Source organism: Crocuta crocuta, unplaced genomic scaffold (genome assembly GCF_008692635.1).
Source record: "Crocuta crocuta isolate KB4526 unplaced genomic scaffold, BGI_CrCroc_1.0 scaffold480, whole genome shotgun sequence".
In the NCBI taxonomy this organism is placed as follows: Eukaryota; Metazoa; Chordata; class Mammalia; order Carnivora; family Hyaenidae; genus Crocuta; species Crocuta crocuta.
Window position 1 is genome coordinate 629,090 of NW_027532418.1, and position 23,204 is coordinate 652,293.

The 23,204-nt window shown below is 35.4% G+C and overlaps 3 protein-coding genes across 3 annotated transcripts; all 3 read left to right on the plus strand.

Annotated features, from left to right (window-relative positions):
* Positions 1-8,007: 8,007 nt before the first annotated feature.
* LOC144243887 (olfactory receptor 4K13-like) lies at positions 8,008-8,949 on the plus strand. The gene has a single exon (XM_077779022.1). It carries the CDS (start codon positions 8,008-8,010, stop codon positions 8,947-8,949), a length of 942 nt encoding a protein of 313 aa, XP_077635148.1.
* Positions 8,950-9,388: 439 nt separating this feature from the next.
* LOC144243880 (olfactory receptor 4K13-like) lies at positions 9,389-10,162 on the plus strand. The gene has a single exon (XM_077779014.1). The coding sequence runs from the start codon at positions 9,389-9,391 to the stop codon at positions 10,160-10,162; it is 774 nt and encodes a 257-aa protein (XP_077635140.1).
* Positions 10,163-19,252: 9,090 nt separating this feature from the next.
* On the plus strand, positions 19,253-22,725 carry LOC144243881 (olfactory receptor 4K13-like). Its single transcript, XM_077779015.1, has 2 exons — positions 19,253-20,187; positions 22,644-22,725. The coding sequence occupies exons 1-2, from the start codon at positions 19,256-19,258 to the stop codon at positions 22,723-22,725; spliced, it is 1,014 nt and encodes a 337-aa protein (XP_077635141.1). The 5' UTR covers positions 19,253-19,255.
* Positions 22,726-23,204: the final 479 nt, after the last annotated feature.

The window sequence follows — 23,204 nt, forward strand, 5'->3', positions numbered from 1 at the left end:
TTTAAATAGGTTATTACATCATTTACAGATATCATAATAGATATACACAGTTTAGTTAAAACTGTCCATCTTTTTCTCTTATATTTGTTTCATCTGTTTTTTCCAATTTTGTCTTCTTTATGTATTTTCTTGGATACTAAGTGTTATTTATATTTCCTTTCTTTATACGTATTATTGAGTTAAATTTATTCATAGTAATAATCTTGACCTTTTAGCTATCTCTTTTCTTGAAGCTTTTGGTGTTTATTTTAGGGTTATAAATACATACTGTATTTAATGTATCACAGTCTAAATTCAATATTACATCTTTCCAGGTATCATGTAAGAAAGTTATAACATTGTACTTCCAATTTCCTTCTCTCAGCTCTACTGTTTATGCTGTTTTATATTAATGAGTACTATTATCTATTGAGATAATAAATTCAACAACATATTGTTATATTCACTGTGTATTGTCATTTACCTTTTAAAGAGAACTATATAATAAAATTATTTTTATTCTTTTCATGTTTCATTTTGCATAATGTTATTGCTATGCCTTCATCTTCACTAATTTTTTCTTCTTCACTGTCATCTCTGTAATACTTTTCAAGGCATTTTTTTCACCTGAGAAGTAGAATAGTTCAATTCCATATTTCAATTTGGATTAACAAAAACCTTCCATGACCATACTTAATCACTGTATAGCATTACTACTTCTTCTGATGATCAAGGTAAATTACCTTTTACAAGACAGTGACACCTTTCCTTGCCTTCATGTCTCTAAGAAAGAAAAATGCAAAGTGATTGAGTGGCAGTGATGGCTTAGGGTTAATAGAATTCTTACTGCATCACTGGTGAAAGCAGTTCCAGAACTAGAACCATGAAGTTGTGGGAAAAGAAAGCATAAATTATACAAGTGTTTTACAAGGATTGAAGATATATGGGGAATGTCCCTGTTCCCAAGTCTGCAGATTTTTCTTACTGGGAAAAAAATACATATAATGCCATTAAGTAAGTATATACATTACGTCCTAGAGGATGCCATCTCAAGATAGCAGGATACAATCTAAAAATTTTGATGTTCTCTAATCGGTATTAATATAAAATAACACAGAGCATGATGGACAGCTCCAACCTCATAGTCAATTGAAATGCCATGGTCAGATGGTCCAGACCTACTGGGGCACAGTAGAATGTCAGGAGCTGATTTCCAACTCATGTATAGTTCTCTGCTGCACATGGCAGAGCCATGCCACATAATCCTATTAAACTACATTGTGATTCCCCTTTTAGGATATGGCATAATTTATAAAAGGTCTATTTTCCAGCTACATAACTTTAATAGTGTTGGATGTACTTGGATATATGGCCTTAGTGGTAAGAATACACTTACCCTGTACTAGATCTCCTAAGAACCTTTCCTGAACTAAGTTCACAAAAATGGAAGCCTTATGTCAATCAACCAATAAGTAATATACACAAGTTGAAATACACTGCCAATTTGGAAAAGACTACCAGACATTATGCTTTCTTCTTACTGTATACTGGTGGTACAAGTAGCAATGCTTTAACCTTTTTTTTAATGTTTATTTATTTCTGAGAGAGACAGAGTGAAAGTAGGGGAGGGGCAGAGAGAGAGAGAGATATACAGAATCCGAAGCAGGTTCCAGGCTCTGAGCTGTAAGCACAGAACCCAATGTGAGGCTCGAGCCCACAAACTGTAAGACCATGACCTGAGCCAAAGTCTTACACTTAACCAACTGAGCCACCCAGGTACCCCAGGATACTTTAACTTTTCAAGTGATGCCTCAGCATCCTTCCCCTGGATAAACTCTCTAAAACTTCATAAATGTGGCATAACCCTGCCATCTTAAATGAATGAGGGTTTTATCCTCACATTTGATTCCTTACAGTGACTTAATCTGGAGAGAGAAAATGTTGTTTTTCTTATGCCCTATCATAGGAATATTGAAAATTTCACTTAACTTCCTTTTTAGTAACTGTATATCACATGGCCTTGAACAGAACTGCATTTGTAGCTATTGGTCTTATAGTAATCAATCATGAATATAGTGCTTTCATTAAATTAAATAGAGGTTTGTTTTCTAGGGTAAAAGAAATCATAGCATCTTAGTCCAATGTTAGTATAGCAGGGTCACAATATCACCACAGACTCCAAAACTTCCTTTATGTATGCTATTTTTAAAACTAGTTTGTCACAAAATATTTGTAAAAATTCCACCCACCATAGTAGTATTCCAGACAGAATAAATAAGAAAAGGATGTGTGCCATTATAGGCCCATTTTCCTTCCAGTCCATTCTTTTCATTTCTACAAATTTGCTCTGTGTTACTGGAAGCCCTAATCCATGAAGAAGGTTTTTTCAGCATGCTAAGTCACTTGACCTCCAGATGGTTACAGATGGGTATCACCGTTAGATTAATATAGGATGGGAGGAAAGGAGAACAAAGAACGCTCTCTCCCTCTCCTCCTCCCCCTTCTCTTCTCTCTTCCCCTCCTCCTCCTTTTCTCTCCCCCGCCCCACCCCAGCCCTGCAGTAGTTCTATGGCTCACTCTGGAACTCAGCAACACTTACACAGCTATAGTTCTCCTAGTGAAATTGGCCACTACATTTCCCACCTTGTATATAAGTCATTATACACAGAATAATGTTCTTCCAAAGAAGTCCACACCCTAATCATGGAACCTTGTGAATATGTTACCTTATATAGCAAATAGAACTTTGCAGATATGATTGTTTATAAACCTTGAGATGGGGAAATTATCCTGGATAATCTGGGTGGCCTCAATGTAATGCATGAATATTTAAAAGCATTGAATTTTCATGGGTCCAGGGAAAGAAAAAAGAAGCCAGGAAGGATGAGTCTTGAGGAAGCTTTGATCCACTGTTTCTGGCTCTGAAGAGGAAGAAGACGTGACCAAGGAATATAGACAATGTCTAGAAAGTGAGAATAACTCCTGACTAAAAATCAACATAGAAATGGAAATGTCATTCTACAACCATGTGGAACTAAATTTAGGCCATAGCCAGGATGAGTCTGGGAGCGGTTTCTCCCTCAAAACCTTCAGTAGGGAACATTATCCTACCAACAACTTAGTGAGACCAATGTTGGATTTGGTACGTATATGACCATAAAATAATAAATTTGTATTGGAAGAAGCCCTTATCTTTATGGAAATGTGTTAAGCAAGAAGAATAGAATGAATACATGATCACATCCTTGGGATGTGGTAAGACTGTGCCTTCCCTTGCCCCTCCAGCTTAGATTTGGTGGTAGGTTCCTATTAATGCTTGTTTTTGGTCTCCCTGAGCATTTCCTGTTAGCAACTCAGATATTTTTTCTAATGTTTTATTTATTTCTGAGAGACAGAGAGAGACAGCGTGAGCAGGGGTGGATCAGAGAGAGAGGGAGACTCAGAAGCAGGCTCCAGGCTCTGAGCTAGCTGCCAGCACAGAGCCTGATGTGGGGCTCGAACACACACACGAACCGCGAGATCATGAACCGAGCCAAAGGCGGATGCTCAACCGACCGAGCCACCCAGGTGCCCCAGCAACTCAGATATTTTGTCACTTGAGTGATTACTTAACATCATTCTGTCATTGTCTGACAGCATTTAACTATAACTATTTACACTACTAAATGTTAGTATAAAAACTAACACACTTCCAATTAGACCTGAGAAAATATGGCGTTGGAGAGGCAAAGGGCATAACTCTCTCAGGAGTCACCCCCTATAATAAATTTTCACCAAGTAGCAGCATGATAATACTGTTTACTTTCATCTTATTTGCCACTTCTACTCATGAGGAAGGCTGCGCAATGTCACTTAATGAATTCAGGCATCTGTTACTAATGAAGGATGGGAGGAATCTACTCAGCAGACTGCATACACAAGCTGGACTCATTACTAAACTGGTCACTGGTGAGGAAAATGAACTGTGATTAGGTCAGGTTAGTGAGATGCAGCTTTGCAGACAGGGCTGGAGACGCCACAGGAGTACACAGACACCTGATCCCAAGAAAATGAGCCTTCATTTTCAAGGAAGACAGAAGGGTCATGTCTGGGAAACTAACAAGTTACTCTAAAATTCTCGTTAGTGGAATAAGGCACAGGAAATGTATTAGAAAAAAAACATTATTAATGATTGTGGATCCTTTTACCAGTAACCTAAAACAAAGAAGACAATGAACTGGGGAAAAAAAATTACAAAAGAACTTTCCACAAGAAAACATGCACCATGAAAATCTGTAAAAAAAAAAAAAAAAGGAAACAATGACAATAAAAATCAATTACGTTAAAGGAAAAGATCATATTAACTACAGCATCAAAGTGGGAAATATGCAAACTCACATTTACAAAAAAAAGTGTTACTCCTTGCCCCCCCCCAAATGTGTTGACAACAAACATGGGAAATTTTTGTTGTGTCATAAAAGTAGGTAGACATTTAGAGCAACATAGAAACCTTCTGGATAAAAGACTCAAATTTGTAATTGTTTCTTTTTTTCTACCTTTCATATAAGTTTATAGCTGTGAAATCAAAACTTCAGTGGAACTTGTTTAAATGGACAAAATAAATCTATTTAATTTGGAATACAAAGTTATGAATATCATCAAGATCACTCTGAATGAATAGAGCAATGAGATCAGACGTGCCTTTCCATACATTAAATATAAACTGATGAGTAGTAAAATATGTAGTACCTCCTCAAAAAGTATCAGGGAAACAAAACAGTAAATGGGTACACTTGAAGAAGAGCCTTATCTATCAGGAATTTAAAAGGTTATAAGGAAACTGTAACAAATTCTTAATGGAATGAATTAATGAAATGATGAAAAATTATCTGACATTATTTATCAATAAATTCCAGGCAGATTAGAGTTTAAATATTAAAATTTCTGCCTTAAAAATTTAGAATTAAGATAATCTAGAATATTTATATTTTTCCTAATATCACATTTATCATGCTTTTTGTAGAAAACAAACTATAACAACAATGAACATTATACAAAATTCTCATATTTCAACTCTAGTTCTATCCACTGCTACCTGAGTATGGATTGTTACTTTTAAAATACTATCAATTTTATAGATGAAAAATGGCATCTCATTTATATAATGTCAAAAGTCTTTTTTAACAATCCCAATTACTTTTTTTACTGCCAGTCTCTGAGGAATCTAAAACAATCAAATGAGTTCTCTCCTTTGTGCCTCCTACCAAGGAATACACTTATATACTGCTTTCTTTTGAAGTTCAGAACAGAAAATAAAGTCACTGGATGATGAAGATTAAGCATCTGTTTCATACTGATGTTACCTCTGAAGTCCAAGTGCAAACCGGTAGGTTACATAATCTTGACAAGCTACTCTACCAATCCACATTGATCACGTTATTTTCATTAATAACCTTAAATAAAAATAAACTTTCACGAAATAACATTAGTAACATTTCATTAATAACATTTAATGCCCATAAGTGATACACACATATGCCAAATACCCATTTAATGCCCATAAGTGGTACATATGTGTGCCAAAATAATAACTGAGGGGAGGGCTGAAAGGAGAAAATTAACGTGGAACAAACCTGATCTACAATACTATACCATAATTACTGAAAAATAATATTACAATCCAGCATATAAGCCAAATAAATTATTCTTAGAGAAGAGAAATCTACGTATGTCCAAATGGTTTGACTGTACTTATCAAACTGAATGAATTTATTCTTTCAGTTAAAGGCAGAAATATAGAGAAAGTTCCTTTGTTGTTTTTAAAAATGCAATTACTTTAAAAGAGAGATAAATGATAAAAATCCAAGGATAAAATGCCTGATTCATGACTCTGAAATTCATAGAATGTCACCACTCATAAAATATTGATGCCATCATTATACTTGTTAGGAATGCTAGAAAAGCGTATGAGAAAATGCAACTTTCCTATGGTAACAGTCTGGAACTGACCAAGTAGTTAAACACTCAATAAGCTAGAAAATAATTAGAGATAGCATATTGTCTAGGACTCTATTTTTGCCAGATACTTGTGTACCTAAAGGTGCATTTATTTCATACTTCACAAAAATACAGAGGGTCCAGGGACTGTAGTTTAGATATGATCATTGTGTTATAGTTAAGAATGCAAAGGACAAAGAAGAAACCCAGATTCACGTTTGTGAATGAGAACTAAGATGTCCATTTTCTGTTTTATTACCTTATGAAAGAAGTCTTTATGCTACTCTGAATGATAGTGTCAAACATAGAAGATCATGGGCCATTTACAATACCCGTGTATCTTAGTGGTAGTGACCATACACAAAGAAGAGAATATGATTAAGTGTTTACTATGGTTATCTAGATATACTATATTTTCAAAAATTTGAACTGTGTAACTAAAAGGTTGAAACATATCCCCCAAATTACATATATTCTATTTTCTTTTCTGACAATCTGCATTAGCCCTGGGTATAGGCTCTCATTAAAGCAAGGAAAAGACTGGAGATGAACAACATGCCTGGAATAAGACTTGGAAAATAGAGCTAAAATCAGCCAAAAAAAGAAGGTCTTAAAAAGGTGTGAATTTAAATCAAGCAAGCACTGACCTGTCCTTTTACTTGCATGTATTTTTTAAGAGTTGACTTAGCTTGAATCAAGCTTGATTTGACTTAGCTGAATTCACCTCAGTCAGCAACGTAGTATCTATGACTTTTTTCTGTCTTTGACAAAGGTACAGGTTAAAGGAACTTTAAGAAAATAATTGTAAGGAAGGACAGGTTCAAGGAGGCTAAGTAACCCAAGACAGTACTCTCTTCAAAGAAGCTATCACATTTTAAGCTTTGTTAAGTCATCTTTAAAAAGTAAATGATTCCCCTTACTCATTACCCCTCACTAATGGAGGGAAGTGGAACAAGACTACAATGGTAAACTTCACTCGTCTTAATAATAGTGATTTAGGTATTTCTATACACTCATATATATTACAACATATGACTTAACAACAAATATCAGAGGGGTGCCTGGGTGGCTCAGTCGATTTAGCGTCTGACTTTGGCTCAGGTCATGATCTCATGGCTCATGGGTTCAAGCCCTGCATCAGGCTCTGTTTTGACAGCTCAGAGCCTGGATGCTGCTTTGGATTCTGTGTCTTGCTCTCCTCTGCCTTCCCCCTGCTCACACTCTCTCTCTCAAAAATAAACATTAAAAAAAAAACAAATATCACATAAAAATGGTTATTTGATCCAATTATGCAACAACTGGATAAGAATGCATCGATGGGACACTTTATTATGTCTGATCACATGAACTGAAGAGCTAGGCAATATGTAGATGAGCATCTGTAGTTTTGAGAGTCAATCTGGGTCATTCAAATCTAAAAATCTTAATCTTTCCTCAGTAATTGGATTTGATCTCTGTTAACAATATAACTGTCTCACATTCAACCTTCTAACAATAATATATAAGTTCATGGTCTATAATTAGTTCTTTTCAAGAAGCATAATGCACTTTATGTGATTTCAGCAGTATTTAATATGGCAAACTTTTTACTGTATACTGGAATGTCACAAAAATGTGACAGTAAATGCACTTCCTACAAGAGATAAAATTTATTTTGCTGTTGCCATCCAAAATTCCTTTATATCATTCTAATAAATTAAGTGCTCACACACAGTCTGATCTGCAGCTGAACAAGAATGGAGAGGTTTTTCTCAAATGTCCAACTGACATTGTCCCTACTAACCAATACACACATTTATTTGGCTTCATTCCCTCCAGTTTCTATGCCATGTGGTCCAGTGAAATAGCTCCTATAATATATGAAAGAAGTAGACATAACACCAAAAAGAGTTGTTTGCCTGCATAAGAGACAGTAAGTAATTAAAGATCAAGTTTATGGATTTGTCAATCCCGATGATTGACAATCCCTATGATTGACAACCCCTATCCCTATGTGTTTCCCTCTTCTAGGTTCTTCTAGGCAACCTTGGATAAACTCATACAAAAGGATGAATGGATGTCCCAAACAACAGATCAAGTGTTTCTGAGTTCATCTTGCTGGGACTTTCCAATTCTCAAAAAATTCAAATATTCCTTTTTGCAATCTTCTTTCTTGTCTATGTAGCCATCATAGTAGGAAACCTCCTCATTGTGATCTCTGTGATAGTTGATACACATCTTCACTCCCCCATGTATTTCTTTCTGGCAAATTTATCATTTTTTGATTTATGTTTTTCTTCTGCTGCCACTCCCAAAGTGATTGCAGACTTCCTTAGAAAACGCAAGACCATCTCTGTGTGGGGCTGCATGGTCCAGATGTTTTTTATGCACTTCTTCGGGGGTGGAGAGATGTCTCTTCTGATAGCTATGGCCATAGACAGGTATGTTGCCATCTGCAAACCCTTGCACTATCAGACCATCATGAATCGCAGGGTGCTCATTGTGTTTCTACTGCTCTCGTGGGCGATTGGGTTCACACATACCACAAGCCAGATGGTTTTCACTGTAGGTTTACCTTTCTGTGGTCCCAATGTTGTGGATAGCATTTTCTGTGACCTTCCCCTGGTCATCAAGCTTGCCTGCACTGACACCTATGTCCTAGAGCTCTTGGTGATTGCAAACAGTGGACTCCTGTCCCTGATCTGCTTCATTCTCCTGCTCATATCCTACATGGTCATGCTGGTCACCATCTGGCAGCACTCCTCCAGTGCATCCTCCAAGGCAGTGTCCACGCTGTCTGCTCACATCACTGTGGTCACTCTCTTCTTTGGCCCCGCTATCTTCATCTATGCTTTCCCATTCAAGAGTTACTCTGTAGATAAGTTTCTTTCTGTATTTTACTCTATAATCACTCCTCTCCTTAATCCAATTATTTATACCCTGAGGAATCAGGAAATGAAAGAAGCCATTAAGAGACTCCACAGCCAGCATATTGGCTCCTGGCTCACTTCCTAAAGAGTGTCTATAACAGGTGATTGTTTTGTGTTCTCTGCTATTTGGGGTTTTGAGACCTAAATATTAGAATAATCAAAATGAAAATTTTAAAGACTATGGATTTTCTTCTCTCAAAATTCATGGAATTATTAAGATCAGTTTTATTAAAAATCTGATGGAAAATGTTCATAGGACAGATTCAATCCATAAATTTGTTTACATTAATTACTTCCTTGTACTTTCTTGTCTTAGAAGTCAGGGAAACAACCCTGATGAATGTTTAAAATATCTAATCATATGTCTTCTTTCAAAAATGTTATAGTTTTAATGGCTCAGTATGTAAAAATAGGTCACTTTAGTGAGACAGCACACTACATAGTGTTTATTATCAGCTTTTATTTCTAAAGTTATATTAAGTAATTTAATAGGTGTTAAAATATATATCAATATTGTTAACCACATGGAGTTTTCACAAAAGCATTGTGATTTGAATGGGGATAAGAATATTTTCNTTTCTTCTGCTGCCACTCCCAAAGTGATTGCAGACTTCCTTAGAAAACGCAAGACCATCTCCCTGTGGGGCTGCATGGTCCAGATGTTTTTTATGCACTTCTTCGGGGGTGGAGAGATGTCTCTTCTGATAGCTATGGCCATAGACAGGTATGTTGCCATCTGCAAACCCTTGCACTATCAGACCATCATGAATCGCAGGGTGCTCATTGTGTTTCTACTGCTCTCGTGGGCGATTGGGTTCACACATACCACAAGCCAGATGGTTTTCACTGTAGGTTTACCTTTCTGTGGTCCCAATGTTGTGGATAGCATTTTCTGTGACCTTCCCCTGGTCATCAAGCTTGCCTGCACTGACACCTATGTCCTAGAGCTCTTGGTGATTGCAAACAGTGGACTCCTGTCCCTGATCTGCTTCATTCTCCTGCTCATATCCTACATGGTCATGCTGGTCACCATCTGGCAGCACTCCTCCAGTGCATCCTCCAAGGCAGTGTCCACGCTGTCTGCTCACATCACTGTGGTCACTCTCTTCTTTGGCCCCGCTATCTTCATCTATGCTTTCCCATTCAAGAGTTACTCTGTAGATAAGTTTCTTTCTGTATTTTACTCTATAATCACTCCTCTCCTTAATCCAATTATTTATACCCTGAGGAATCAGGAAATGAAAGAAGCCATTAAGAGACTCCACAGCCAGCATATTGGCTCCTGGCTCACTTCCTAAAGAGTGTCTATAACAGGTGATTGTTTTGTGTTCTCTGCTATTTGGGGTTTTGAGACCTAAATATTAGAATAATCAAAATGAAAATTTTAAAGACTATGGATTTTCTTCTCTCAAAATTCATGGAATTATTAAGATCAGTTTTATTAAAAATCTGATGGAAAATGTTCATAGGACAGATTCAATCCATAAATTTGTTTACATTAATTACTTCCTTGTACTTTCTTGTCTTAGAAGTCAGGGAAACAACCCTGATGAATGTTTAAAATATCTAATCATATGTCTTCTTTCAAAAATGTTATAGTTTTAATGGCTCAGTATGTAAAAATAGGTCACTTTAGTGAGACAGCACACTACATAGTGTTTATTATCAGCTTTTATTTCTAAAGTTATATTAAGTAATTTAATAGGTGTTAAAATATATATCAATATTGTTAACCACATGGAGTTTTCACAAAAGCATTGTGATTTGAATGGGGATAAGAATATTTTCTCACTAGCCTCAATATGCTAATCATCTTTAGTAGAATGTAAAAAATGTACCTAAAAATAAATGTTTCCACCATATCTTTGCATACTCAAATAGTTTTCTAAGAATCAACATCAAATGAAATATTACAGATTAAAACCATGAACTCCTTAGTGGAGCTGGCTGTACCAGATAACATGGACATAATGATTTTTCAACTGAGTTCAGTCACTTATGAAACAATAAAAAAAATATTTACTAGCTATCAAGCACTGTCCAAAGCAATACAGATATATGGTTATAGACACAGACCTGGTCCCTGATCTGTAGAGAATATCAAAGGCAAGAGATCTATGTTAGGAGTGGTGGTCTCAGAAGATCACTTTAAGGAGAGACATTTATATCAACACATTAAGAAAGTTCTAGAATTAAACATTTGTGCAGGAAAAAGAGCATTCCAGGAAAAGGCCAGTGTACATAGACATTGTGAAGTGAGAAAGTGTTTCTAAGTATTAGAGGTAAACCTTGTGAAGGAGACTGATGAATAAAAGGGAGAAGATCTATGCTGAGATTAAAAAAATTTTTTTAATGTCTATTTTTTTGAGAGAGACAGAGATAGAGTGCAATGAGGGAGAGACAGAGAGTGCCAGAGACACAAAATCCGAAGCAGGCTCCAGGCTCTGAGCTATCAGCACAGAGCCTGACATGGATCTCAAACTCACAAGCTGTGAGATCATAATCTGAAGTAACCCATGCGTAACCCATGGAGCCACCCATGCACCCTTGTGCTAAGATTTTACAGAAGGAAAGAGACCAGAGTTTTCAGGCCTAATGGGTTCCTTTTTGTTGTCAATGTAAAGCCATTAAAGTGTTTTGAGAAAGGGAAGGATGGGATGTCAAATATATTACATTTCGGTATATACCCCAGTACCCTTAAGTAGAGCATATAATGCAGCAAAATTGGAAGACGACGAAATAGTTATTGGGCTGTTCCAGAGAGTAAGTCTGAATTTACTAAATAATACAGTGAGTTTGTGGAAACTGTAAAGACTTCCAAAGGCACATAGAAAACCTAAATGTATTTGAACATCTTGGGGACCATCTCATTTGATTTCTTTTTAACAAATTGTAAATGTCACAGTTTAAAAAAATTTTTAATGTTTATTTATTTTTGAGAGAGAGAGAGAATCTGAAACAGGCTCCAGACTCTGATCTGTCAGCACAGAGCCCAACATGGGGCTCAAACTCACAAACTGATATCATGACCTGAGTCAAAGTCGGATACTTAACCAACTGAGCCACCCCGGTGCACCTAAGTGTCTCAGTTTTAAAAAGAATTATATTTTTGTTTTTTTATTATGAAATTTTTCATTTGAGTATAGCTGATACACATATTACATTAGTTTAAGGTATACAACATTGTGATTTGACAAACTTTTACATTATGCTATGCTCATCAGAACTGTAGCTCCATCACTAAACACCACTATTATAATATCATTGACTATATTTCTTATGCTGTGCCTTTTATCCCTGTGACTTGTTCTTTCCATAACAGGTAGCCTGTATCTCCCACTTATCTTCACCATCCCTCTACCTGCCTAACATCTGGCAACCATTAATATGTTCTCTGTATTTATGTCAAATTCTAGTTCTTGTTTTTTTCTAAATTCATTTGTTTTGTTAAAATTTTTTTTAATCTTTATTTTTGAGAGAGAAAGAGTGTGAGTGGGAGAGGAGCAGAGACAGAGGGAGACACAGAATCTGAAACAGGCTTCAGGCTCTGAGCTGTCAGCACAAAGCCCTACGCAGGGCTAAAACTCAACTAACCGCGAGATATGACCTGAGCCGAAGGTAGATGCTTAACTGACTGAGCCACCCAGATGCCTCCATTTGTTTTGTATTTTAGATTTTTTAGATTTTTTTTAGATTCCACATATGAATGAAATCATATGGTATTTACCTTCTCTGTCTGACTTATTTCACTTAGCATAACACCCTGTAAGTCCATCTTTGTTGTTGCAAATGGCAAGACTTCATTCTTTTTTATGAATATTATTCCCCCGTGTGTGTGTGTGTGTGTGTGTGTGTGTGTGCGTGCACATGCATGTATAGTATCTTCCTTATCCACCCATCTAGTAATGGATACTTTGGTTGCTTCCATATCTTGGCTATTACAAATAATGCTACAATAAATGTAGGGGTGCATAAATCCTTTCAAATTAGTGTTTTCATTTTCTTTGGTTAAATATTCAACATTGGAGTTACTAGATCACATGGTAATTCTATTTTCAATTATTTGAGAAATTTCCATACTGTTTTCCACAGTGGCTGTACATTACATCCCCACCAACAGCGCACAAGTTTTCTTTATTTCCACATCCTCACCAACACCCACTATGTCTTGTCTTTTTGATTCTAACCATTCTGACAAGTGTAAGGTATTATGTCATTGTAGTTTTGATTTGCATTTCCCTGATGATTAGTCATGTTAGAAATCTTTGCATAAGTCCATTGACCATCTACATGGCTTCTTTGGAAAATGTCTACTCAGGTCCTCTGCCCATTTTTATCAGATTGTTTGCTTTTTCATGTGTTGAGTTTAATGAGTTCTTCATATATTTGGGGTATTAACTCCTTATTGGATATATTACTTGCAAATATCTTCCCCCATTCACTACGATTCCTTTTTTGTATTGCTGATGGTTTTCTTTGCTGTACAACAGCTTTATCATGTACCTTGCATATCAAACTTAGATATTTTTCCTCTTTGTCCCCTTCTTCATCCTTTTAAAGTATATTTGCCCTACTTTAGTTTGGCTCTAGAGTGTGTGCTTCTAACAGTCAAGCTTTATTCTGAAAAATTCTATGCATCCCATCCTTACCAACTGGTTTGGATAATTAGGTAAGAGCACACTATGGTGTTCTAATATTATCTTTCTGATTTCTATATTTAAGAATCTTCTTGCAAACATGTCAAATGCCACACTAAACTGTTGCATCCATTTCCTCACCATAAATATTCTTAAAAGGTTTGTTTTTCATGGCAATTCTAATCACTGTGGCTGTAAAAGGAACTAAATTTAAAAAAATTATTGGGTGCAATCAAAAGTGTGAAAATCTGTTAACGATGTGTGCTGTGGCCTTTGGAAATCAACGGAAATCAACGTGGCATAACATTTAGCATATATGTTACCCTCACTTTCTTGTAACCTTTTCAAGAGGCTTTTAATTGGAGAAGCACGGAAGAGTTATATTTAAGAGTAAGTACAGAAAAATCTCTGTACCATATGAACTCATCTGCAATCATATTGTTACGCTGATAGCCTTAAGAATTTTATTTTCTTAATTACATTGTTTTGTAAAAGTCTTGCTACAGATCTTTCTTAATACTTTTGAGTTACCATGAAATTCTATGTAATTGTAAAGAGCTAGCAAAAATCTCTCTTTAGAATGGTTGATTGCAAAACTCTACTAACTAATCATTTATATTGATTACCATTATTCATTTATTGATTACCCTGGTGAAAGCCTTCCCAGCTTGCTCATTCAAGCTTTCTTCTCTCCCTCATTTTCTTTCTCTCCCTTTACATGGCAAAAGGAGATTTTTCTCTGTTAAGAACTGGTCTATACTTATGAATTTCCTTATATGTTTTGTTCAGTGTGGGCACTATTTTAATTTTACTTGAATAAATGCATTCAATTACCAAATTAATCATAAATATTAGACTGAAGAAGTCAAATTAATACAATTATAATTTCCTTGAGACTATAATCTATAATAGATACATTTTCTATAAATGTGCTCACCCTGCCCCAACCAAAACACCTGACTTAGTGCAAAGCACTTCCTAGAGAAAGTTCACAGGGCTGATACACTTGATGAATTCACAATCCACTTAAATAATGAGAGAATAGGTCCTTGCTCTGAACTCTAGGGAACATTAGCTTATTTATTTTAATAATTCCCTTTGGGAGTTGATCACCAGTCTGTACCTTATGTATATGATTATTGTCCTTTTTTTAAAACTGCAAATTACTGTCATATATATTCATGGGGTAAAAAAAAGATAAACAATATATATTCAGGATCTCACTGTGTCTGCATGTCCTTGAAGAGACCACTCCTCAGCTAGAACTGGTAGGTTTAAATAGCAGTGCTAACACCAAACTGCAGTCGTACACTTTAATAAAAGGGAAACTCAGAACTGAATGATAACCATATTATCTGATAATGAGGGCAAGAGTAAAAGATAATTTGGGTCAACTAGCAACTGGACAAATGTGTCTAATTTCATTAAGAGGAACAGCCAGTCTGACAGATAAATAGCACTAATATCCCTGATTTCAGGGGTCAGTTTTACAGTTTGAGCTTATGTTTTTGCAACTTAAACTTGGGTTAGTTTTATATGTGTGGGATAAAACAAACTAAAATAATTCAGAATGTTGTGAAATAATGGAAAAATCAGATTCTTCCTTGGCTAAGTTTAGCATCTGTGATAAGTCTAAAATGTAATCTATTAAAACTTCAAATAAAATGAGAAACACTGACTTTTTTTTCATATGAATTTACTCACGTATGTTTTTACCCTCCTACATTTAGTATCTATTTCAACACAGAAAACACTTAGGTATCAAGTGAGAGCAATGATTAATTTCAATCAATAGTTTTAAAAAATCTTCTCCCTCAAATCTACATATATTTTCTTAACTGAAGTTATTTAACTTTCTATTCAATACAATTGTCTAATGATACCGGTAATATAATTAGCTTTAGTAATTTTGCAAGCCAAGGACTATCTTCTAGTTTTCTAAACCCATTGGTCTTCTTCCTTCCTTCCTTCTTTCCTTTCTCCTTCCTTCCCTCCCTCCCTCCCTCCCTTCCTTCCTTCCTTCCTTCCTTTGTTTTTTTCTTTCCTCTTGAGAGAATATGAGTGTGTGTACAAGCAAGGGATGGGCAGAGAGAGAGAGAATCCAAGGCAGAATCTGTGTTGTCAGCACAGAGCCCAACACTGGGGCTCGAACTCAGGAAGTATGAAATCATGACCTGAGCCCAAATCAAGAGTCAGTCACATAACCTAACTGAGCCACCCAGGTGCCCCCTAACTACATTTAAGTTATTTTAATATTTTTAACTTAATCAATATATGAGAATAAAGCCTTTTGTGCATTTATAATGTTGAGTCTTTTTCTATTAATTGTAGAAGTTTATGTTTCAACCAGGAAAGTATTTATAATGGCTATTTTGGCAGAATCTGATTTTTACATTCCAAACATCTTTTCTGTAGTAAGTGAATATTCGCCTTGGGTTAGCCAATCTATATATGGCTTAATCCTCTCATAAGAAGATTCATTTAAAAAAAAAACCCTCAAGATCAATAAAAGGTACACAGCCCTTATTCTTATTAAAAGAACTGTCAGTTACATATTTCCACATATAATGTTTAAGTGCATTTGTGGAAATGTACGGAAAAGACTTTGTTACTGAACATAGACACACAGTTTTGGACATCCCACAGCTTTTCTTCCCAAGCAAGCACCCTCAGTGGAAAAGAGTGCAGTACCTTTTCTTCCTTTAGTCACAAGAAAGGCACAGAAAGAACCAGGCTCTCTAGTCCAGAGACAAAGTTCTCAGACAAAGTTCCTGCTAGAGAGAAACCAAACCAGGCCCTATCCACTTTTATCCAATTATTTTTCATTCCTGTTCAGTTCATTGTGTCCATACAATACAGATCATGCAAAAGTTTAAACTTTCCATTTGAGGTTTAACTGGCTTATGTTAGGAAGAATTATTTTCTTTTTCATACTCTATCATATTTTTGTCTGTGTCTGAGCAGAAAAAAAAATATTTTAAAGATATTTTGCCTTTGATCATGTGTATAAATTGTCATGAGTGATTTCATCTGTCATAACAGAATTCAATTCATCTATATGCTGGATATGTTTAATGAAGAGGCTTGTAAGTTTTTAAAAACTAAATTAATAAATATAAATTTTTGCTTTTAATTTTCCAATTTTACATATTAAACTACAAAACTGCTTTTATAATACTCAAGATTTTTCTCCTGTTAGTACTTTGAGATGGAAGAATGCATAATTTTGAAGTTATACATAAGTAGTATGTAGACTCAATTACTCCATGAAATAGAATAACAATGATATTAAATCTTTATAATGAAGACAACTAAGGTAATTATATCATTTATATTTAATAGAGAAAAATACTTTGACTTGTCTTACCAAGTCTTCCATGGTTAGATTCTTTTGTGGTTCTTACTGGTTTGAGTGTCCTTAAAATCATCAGAAAATGAGATAATGCTATAGATAGAATTATGTGAATGCACATATAGAGCCTATGTGTATTTAATAAATTACACAAATATATTCCAATCTGTTGCCCTGGAATCTCATAACAATCTATGAGGTAATAGAATGGGCATCATTTCATTTTTGGAAAAGTAAATCATTGTTCAAAAGTTAAGAGTATACATTTCTAGTAAATGTTGAGGCTAGGAGTAGAATTTAAATCTTTATTCTTGATTCAGTTTTTTTTCTTAAATTATGGTGGTTAGGCTAAACAAAAACTTCTGAATATTTCCTGAACTATTAAGCAAAAAATAATAATAAAATTTAAAAATAAAGGAAATTCAGAGTAGATTTTGCCTGTTCTGTTTCAGTGCTCTAGGACTAGAATATGGTGTAGGTATGTTTTTCTGTTTGTATATGTGTGAGTCTCTATCTGTGTGCTTGGTGTAACACTAATAGTTTGTTGTTGTTGTTGTTTTTAAGAAGAAAGAAAAAAATGCCAGGACCAAAAGATCTAAATCAAAATTAAAAGTAGATAAAAGTGAGACAATAGTGTCACCCAATCTGGATACACATACAGGGTACAAGTGTCAAGGATGATTGAGCCAAGATAAGAGTTGAGTCAGTCTGTGTACAAGTGTGACATGGTGTTAGAGGAAAGCACTGAGTACAATGATGATAAGCACTTAGGAGTCAATGAAACATAAACACTACTTGTAAAGGGTTTATTGGTTGTTCAGAGACCATCTATACACACAATATAAAGGGAGAAGAAAAAAACTCCAGCCAAGAACCCAGTAATAACACATTCAGGAAAACAGGCAAAAGGCTCAACAGTGGAGGTCACAAGTTTTGTTTTGAATGCACAATGCTATTCAAAAGAAGGAAGAAAGGATAATATCGATGAGTCCAAGGAGGATGAGGGGAAGGAAGAAATGAAGAATATAAGAAAGAAGGAAAGAATGTAAGAAGGAAGGAAATAAGGAAGAAAAGAAGGAAGAAAGGATTAAAAAAAGGAAGGGAGGGAGGGAAGGAAGTAGAGAGATAGAGAGATTGAAAGAGAGAGGGAGAGAGAGAGAGAAATCTGGACATTGGAAAACATTTATGGTCTGTCCAGAAACTTCCTAGGAAGCTTGGTTTTTTATAATTTGGGGGTAATAAGAAAATGTGATAATCCATAACCAGATTAAAGCTTCAGGAATAAATTGTTGGAAGCCATTGTGAACTCACTAGTTGAGAATACTCCTTGTGAGGTTAAGGCAGGCTTGCAAGGTCTCCTGCCATCAGATGATGACCAATATCTGCTCCCACTTAATTGTTTCTGCTTGAGTACCTACCCCGAAGCACCTTGTTGATTGTTATCGGGAATGACTTTGTCCCCTTTTTTTGCCCCTTGTATGCTAATTGCAACTTGTGAAGGAACTTCAAATATCTTGTTTGTAATTGAATACTAAAGATACCCTACTTCTCCACAGACATATGCATATCAATGTTTTGGGAAATTTTTACATATCAAAGAATTTATCATCAGAAATCATTGACTAAGGCAAATGCCACTTCTGTGCTATTCCCCATACACTTAACCATAAATAAAGCTGAGACTCAGTGCAGAGATGCCTGCCTGATGATCAGAAAGAATCTCAGGGCTCTCTCATCACTCTCTCGCTGACACTGTCCTTCCTTCAGGGCCCCCTGAATTGGCTGGAGTGGGACTCTGGCAACAAGTGAAATCATTGTTATACCTCTTTAGGATAAAGGGGAAGTTGGTAATATAGTAGACTGATAGAATAAATTACCCTAAGGCAAATTGCTGAAAAAAATATAGTAACTCACAGACACATATCTGAATATTTTATATTAGGGAGGGAGAAGAAGCAAAATAACAAATACTAAGCACCATCACCACAAAGTTACACGACTTTATTACTACACACTTGAGCTAAATCATTTGACTAATGGTCATTTGGCTCTTTTACTCATTGACCCATTGAATTCATGGTTCATAAATTCATAAACTCATGATAGAAACAATAAATCACTGTGGAGATCCATTCTATGCCTGCAAACACTGTTTACAAAATTTTACAATAAATTTCTTATCTCTGATGCTTTTCTGGCTGAAAATAAATTTGGTAATGTGAATGGTGCTTGAATTAAAAACTTGAATGTATTTTTTTCAGAAATATTCATCTTTTCTCTTTCTATAGGCATCCAATACTACTTTCTATATGTCTATTCTTCAAAACTATCAAAGGTTAAATCATCACTTTTTTCAGATTTTCTACATTTAATGAGTTTCTGAAAACCCCTACATAGACTAGATGGATACAATGAATAGCTCAATATCAGAGTTTGTTTTGTTAGGACTCACCAACACTTGGGAACTTGAAATGTTCTTTTTCTTCATATTTTTGTTGGCCTATGCAGCTATCGTGGCAGGAAACCTTCTCATCGTGGTCACCGTAACCTTTGACTCACATCTGTACTCCACACCAATGTACTTCCTCCTTGGAAATCTCTCCTTTCTGGATATGTGTATTTCCACAATCACAACCCCTAAGATGGTCACAGATTTTCTCAGGGAGACTAAAACTATTTCACTTTGGGGCTGTATGGCTCAGATGTTCTTCCTCCACTTTTTAGGGGGCAGTGAGATGACTCTTCTCATAGTCATGGCTGTTGATCGGTACATTGCAATATGCAAACCTCTTCACTACACATCCATCATGAACCGCCGGGTCCTCATGGGCTCTGTGCTGCTGTCCTGGGCTGTCGGTTTTGTGCACACGATGAGCCAAATGGTTTTTACTATCACCTTGCCCTTCTGTGGTCCCAATAGAGTGGATAATATTTTTTGTGACCTTCCCTTAGTTTTAAAACTTGCCTGCACTGACACCTATGTTCTGGAGTTGCTGGTAATTGCTGACAGTGGACTGTTGTCTTTCATCTGCTTCATACTCTTGCTCATTTCCTACACTATCATTCTGGTAACTGTCCGACGTCGATCCTCTGGTGGCCTCTCCAAGGCTCTGTCCACACTGTCTGCTCACATTACTGTGGTCACTCTGTTCTTTGGGCCAATTATCTTCATTTATGCTTGGCCATTCAGTAGCTTTTCAGTGGATAAATTTCTTTCTGTGTTTTATTCAATTATTACACCTTTACTGAACCCCATTATTTATACTCTGAGGAATCAGGAGATGAAAGCAGCCATGAATAGGCTGAGGACCCAACATGTCAGATCCAGACAGACCGTCTAGGCAAACTCATGATCATGAAGGTTTTTAACGTAAAACTCATGTACATCTCAGAATAATTTGATATTAAATCATTTTGTTTGTTGATTTTTAAAATATTCATAATGTATATTGAAATTATCAAATGTTCCATAATAACATTCCTATCACGTTTTATTTTTTGGAAGAATAATTACATTAATTAAAATTCAATCCCGTAGGGTTAATAAATTTTCAATGTAATAAAGAATTAAAAAGAAAAAAACTGGTTCACTAACTAGTTGGAAACCTAAAAATGTCCAAGACTAAATTTAATTAAATAAAGAAGAATCAAATAGGAATTTATCTATTTTTAATTTAGAATTAGGGATCTTTCAGCTAAATTCTCTAGTTGACTGAATGTGCATAAAAGTGTATGAATTCTTCTAAACTCTTTTTTAAATGTTTTATTTTTGAGCAAGAAACAGAGACAGTGTGAGCAGGGGAGGGTAAGAGAGGGAGAAGAGGGAGACATAGAATCCAAAGACAGGCTCCTTGCTGTCAGCAGAGAGCCCAACATGGGGCTCGAACCCACAAACCATGAGATGATGACCTGAGCCGAAGTTGGAGCTTAACCGACTGAGCCACCCAGGTGTCCCTGAACTCTTCTAAACTCTTAAACACACACACACATAAGCTCACATTTTTGTGGTTCCTAATATGTGTAAGAATTATTACTTTTTTTTAACAAGGCAAACGGGCTGGTTTCTGTGAAGATAGATGTGTCATCTACTCATAAGAAACATATATTTCTTTCTTAAAAAATAGAAATTCCACCTGATATATGTGTTACACACAGCTCCTTTTATCTTATTCCTTCATTTATGTTTATATACATGTTTGTTCTCATGTATATCTCAAGAATCCAGTAAGAGCATTAATATTGTGTTAATCCCCATGGACAAGGGAAAATGAAGCCCATATATATTCCAGGAAATCACTTTACAAACAAATAGGAAGTATTCAAGCTCTCCAAGTTGTATAAAATGTATTAAATTATAATGTTTCATCTATGGTTCATGGATATTAGAATAAAAAGACATTGTATGGCCTCTTTATATCAAATTCAAATGCTCTGCTGTCTTCCAAACACCCAAACCTTTTTATAGGCTTTTATCCAATACTTTCTTCATTGCCTCTTAAGCAATATGTGCAATATACTAATTATAGACTAAAGGGTGCTTTAAAGATAGTATTCACAGCCATACGTGCATGCCATATTTTAGACTAAAATTTAATTTTAAAAAACTTGGGGAAAAGGGTCCCTAAAGTTCATTGGGTTCATTGGGTATATTTGTATCTTATCTTATGAATTATTTCATAGAATTAAGGGTAGACATTGATATAACATGCAGTTTTATCAAATTTCTAACATTTTGCCATATTTCAGATTCTCTTTGACTACCAAAATAGATTATTACATATAACCAAGACCCCAAGCAACCATCTAAACCCAGTTATTTTATTATAGCAAAGATCATCATTATCATCACCACCACAAGTATCATTCTCTTGTACGTTCTTAAAATCATTTCCCTCATATTTCATAAAGTGTGCATAAAAACATTTTGTGTGTCTTTAACTTGATGTAAATGGTTTCATATAAATGCTATTAGTTTAAAATCTATTTTTTACTCAGTTTAATGTTTTGTTGATTTATCTGTTTAAATATATGCTTCTCTGGTTCATTTTTTATTGTAGGTAAAATCATATAACACTTTATTTATTTATTTATTTATTTTAAATATTTTTATTTATTTCTAGGAGAGAGAGAGACAGCGTGAGCAGGGGAGGGTCAGAGAGAGAGGGAGTCACAGACTGAAACAGGCTCCAGGCTCTGAGCTGGCTGTCAGCACAGATCCCGACGCGGGGCTCGAACCCACGAACCGTGAGATCATGACCTAAGCGAAAGTCGGACGCTTAACCGACTAAGCCACCCAGGCGCCCCATATAACACTTTAAATATTAAGTGTTCAGTAGTGTTACTATGTGTACCTTATTGTGCAACAAACTTCTAGAACTTTTTTCATCTGGCAAAAGTAAAACTCTATCCTCATTTACCAAAAACTCCCCTTTCCAGCTCCTGGCAATCACCATTCCACCTTCTGTTTTCAACAGTTTGATTAGTAGAGATTTATATAAGCAGATCATGCAATATTTGTCATCTTGTGACTGGCTTATTTTACTTACCATAACATCTTCAAATTTTAACCATATAGTAGCATGTATTGGAATTTTTTTCTTTTCTAAGGCTGAATACTAGTCCACTATATGTATATACCACATTTTCTCTATCCATTCTTCCACTGATGGAGATTTAAGTTGCTTCCTCCTCTTAGCTATTGTGAGTAATGCTGCAATGAATGTGGGTGTGCAAATATGTCTTCAAGATCCTGTTTTCAATTCTTTTATACCCAGAAGACAGATTGTTGTAAAATACGGTAATTCGATTTTTAATTTTTTTAGAAACTTCCCATAGTTTTCTAGAGTGGCTGCGCCATTTACATTCTTACTAACAGTGCAGAAGACTCCAGTTTTCCCACATCCCCACATCCCTGCCAGCACTTGTTATTTTCTGGTCTATTCTTGTTTTTATTTTGACAGTGACCACCCTAATAGGTGTGATGTAATACCTTAGTGTGGTTTTGATTTGCATTTCTGATAATTAGTGATGTTGAGCATTTATTTATGTACTTGTTGGCTATTTGTGTATTTTCCTTGGATAAATATCTATTCAGCCCTTTGCCCATGAAACTGTTTGTTGTTGCTGTTATTAAATTATAGAAGTTCTTTATCTATTGTGGTTAACTTTTTAATTTTAATTTTTATTTGAATATAGTTGATATACAATGTTACATTGTAAATGTTCATTTACAATCTTTTAAAATCATAAATGACCGTTGAATTTATGAAAAATTTATGAACACTTTGAGGTAACTATATCTTTCCTCGCTTAATCTGTTATATTAGTGGACTGACTTAATATTGTCAACAT

Coding starts and splice junctions, on each gene's coding strand:
- LOC144243887 (XM_077779022.1), top strand. CDS start 8,008: ATGGATGTCCCAAACAACAGATCAAGTGTTTCTGAGTTCATCTTGCTG.
- LOC144243881 (XM_077779015.1), top strand. CDS start 19,256: ATGGATACAATGAATAGCTCAATATCAGAGTTTGTTTTGTTAGGACTC. Junction 20,188..22,643: donor CATGTCAGATCCAGACAGAC/CGTCTAGGCAAA, acceptor CAGATTGTTGTA/AAATACGGTAATTCGATTTT.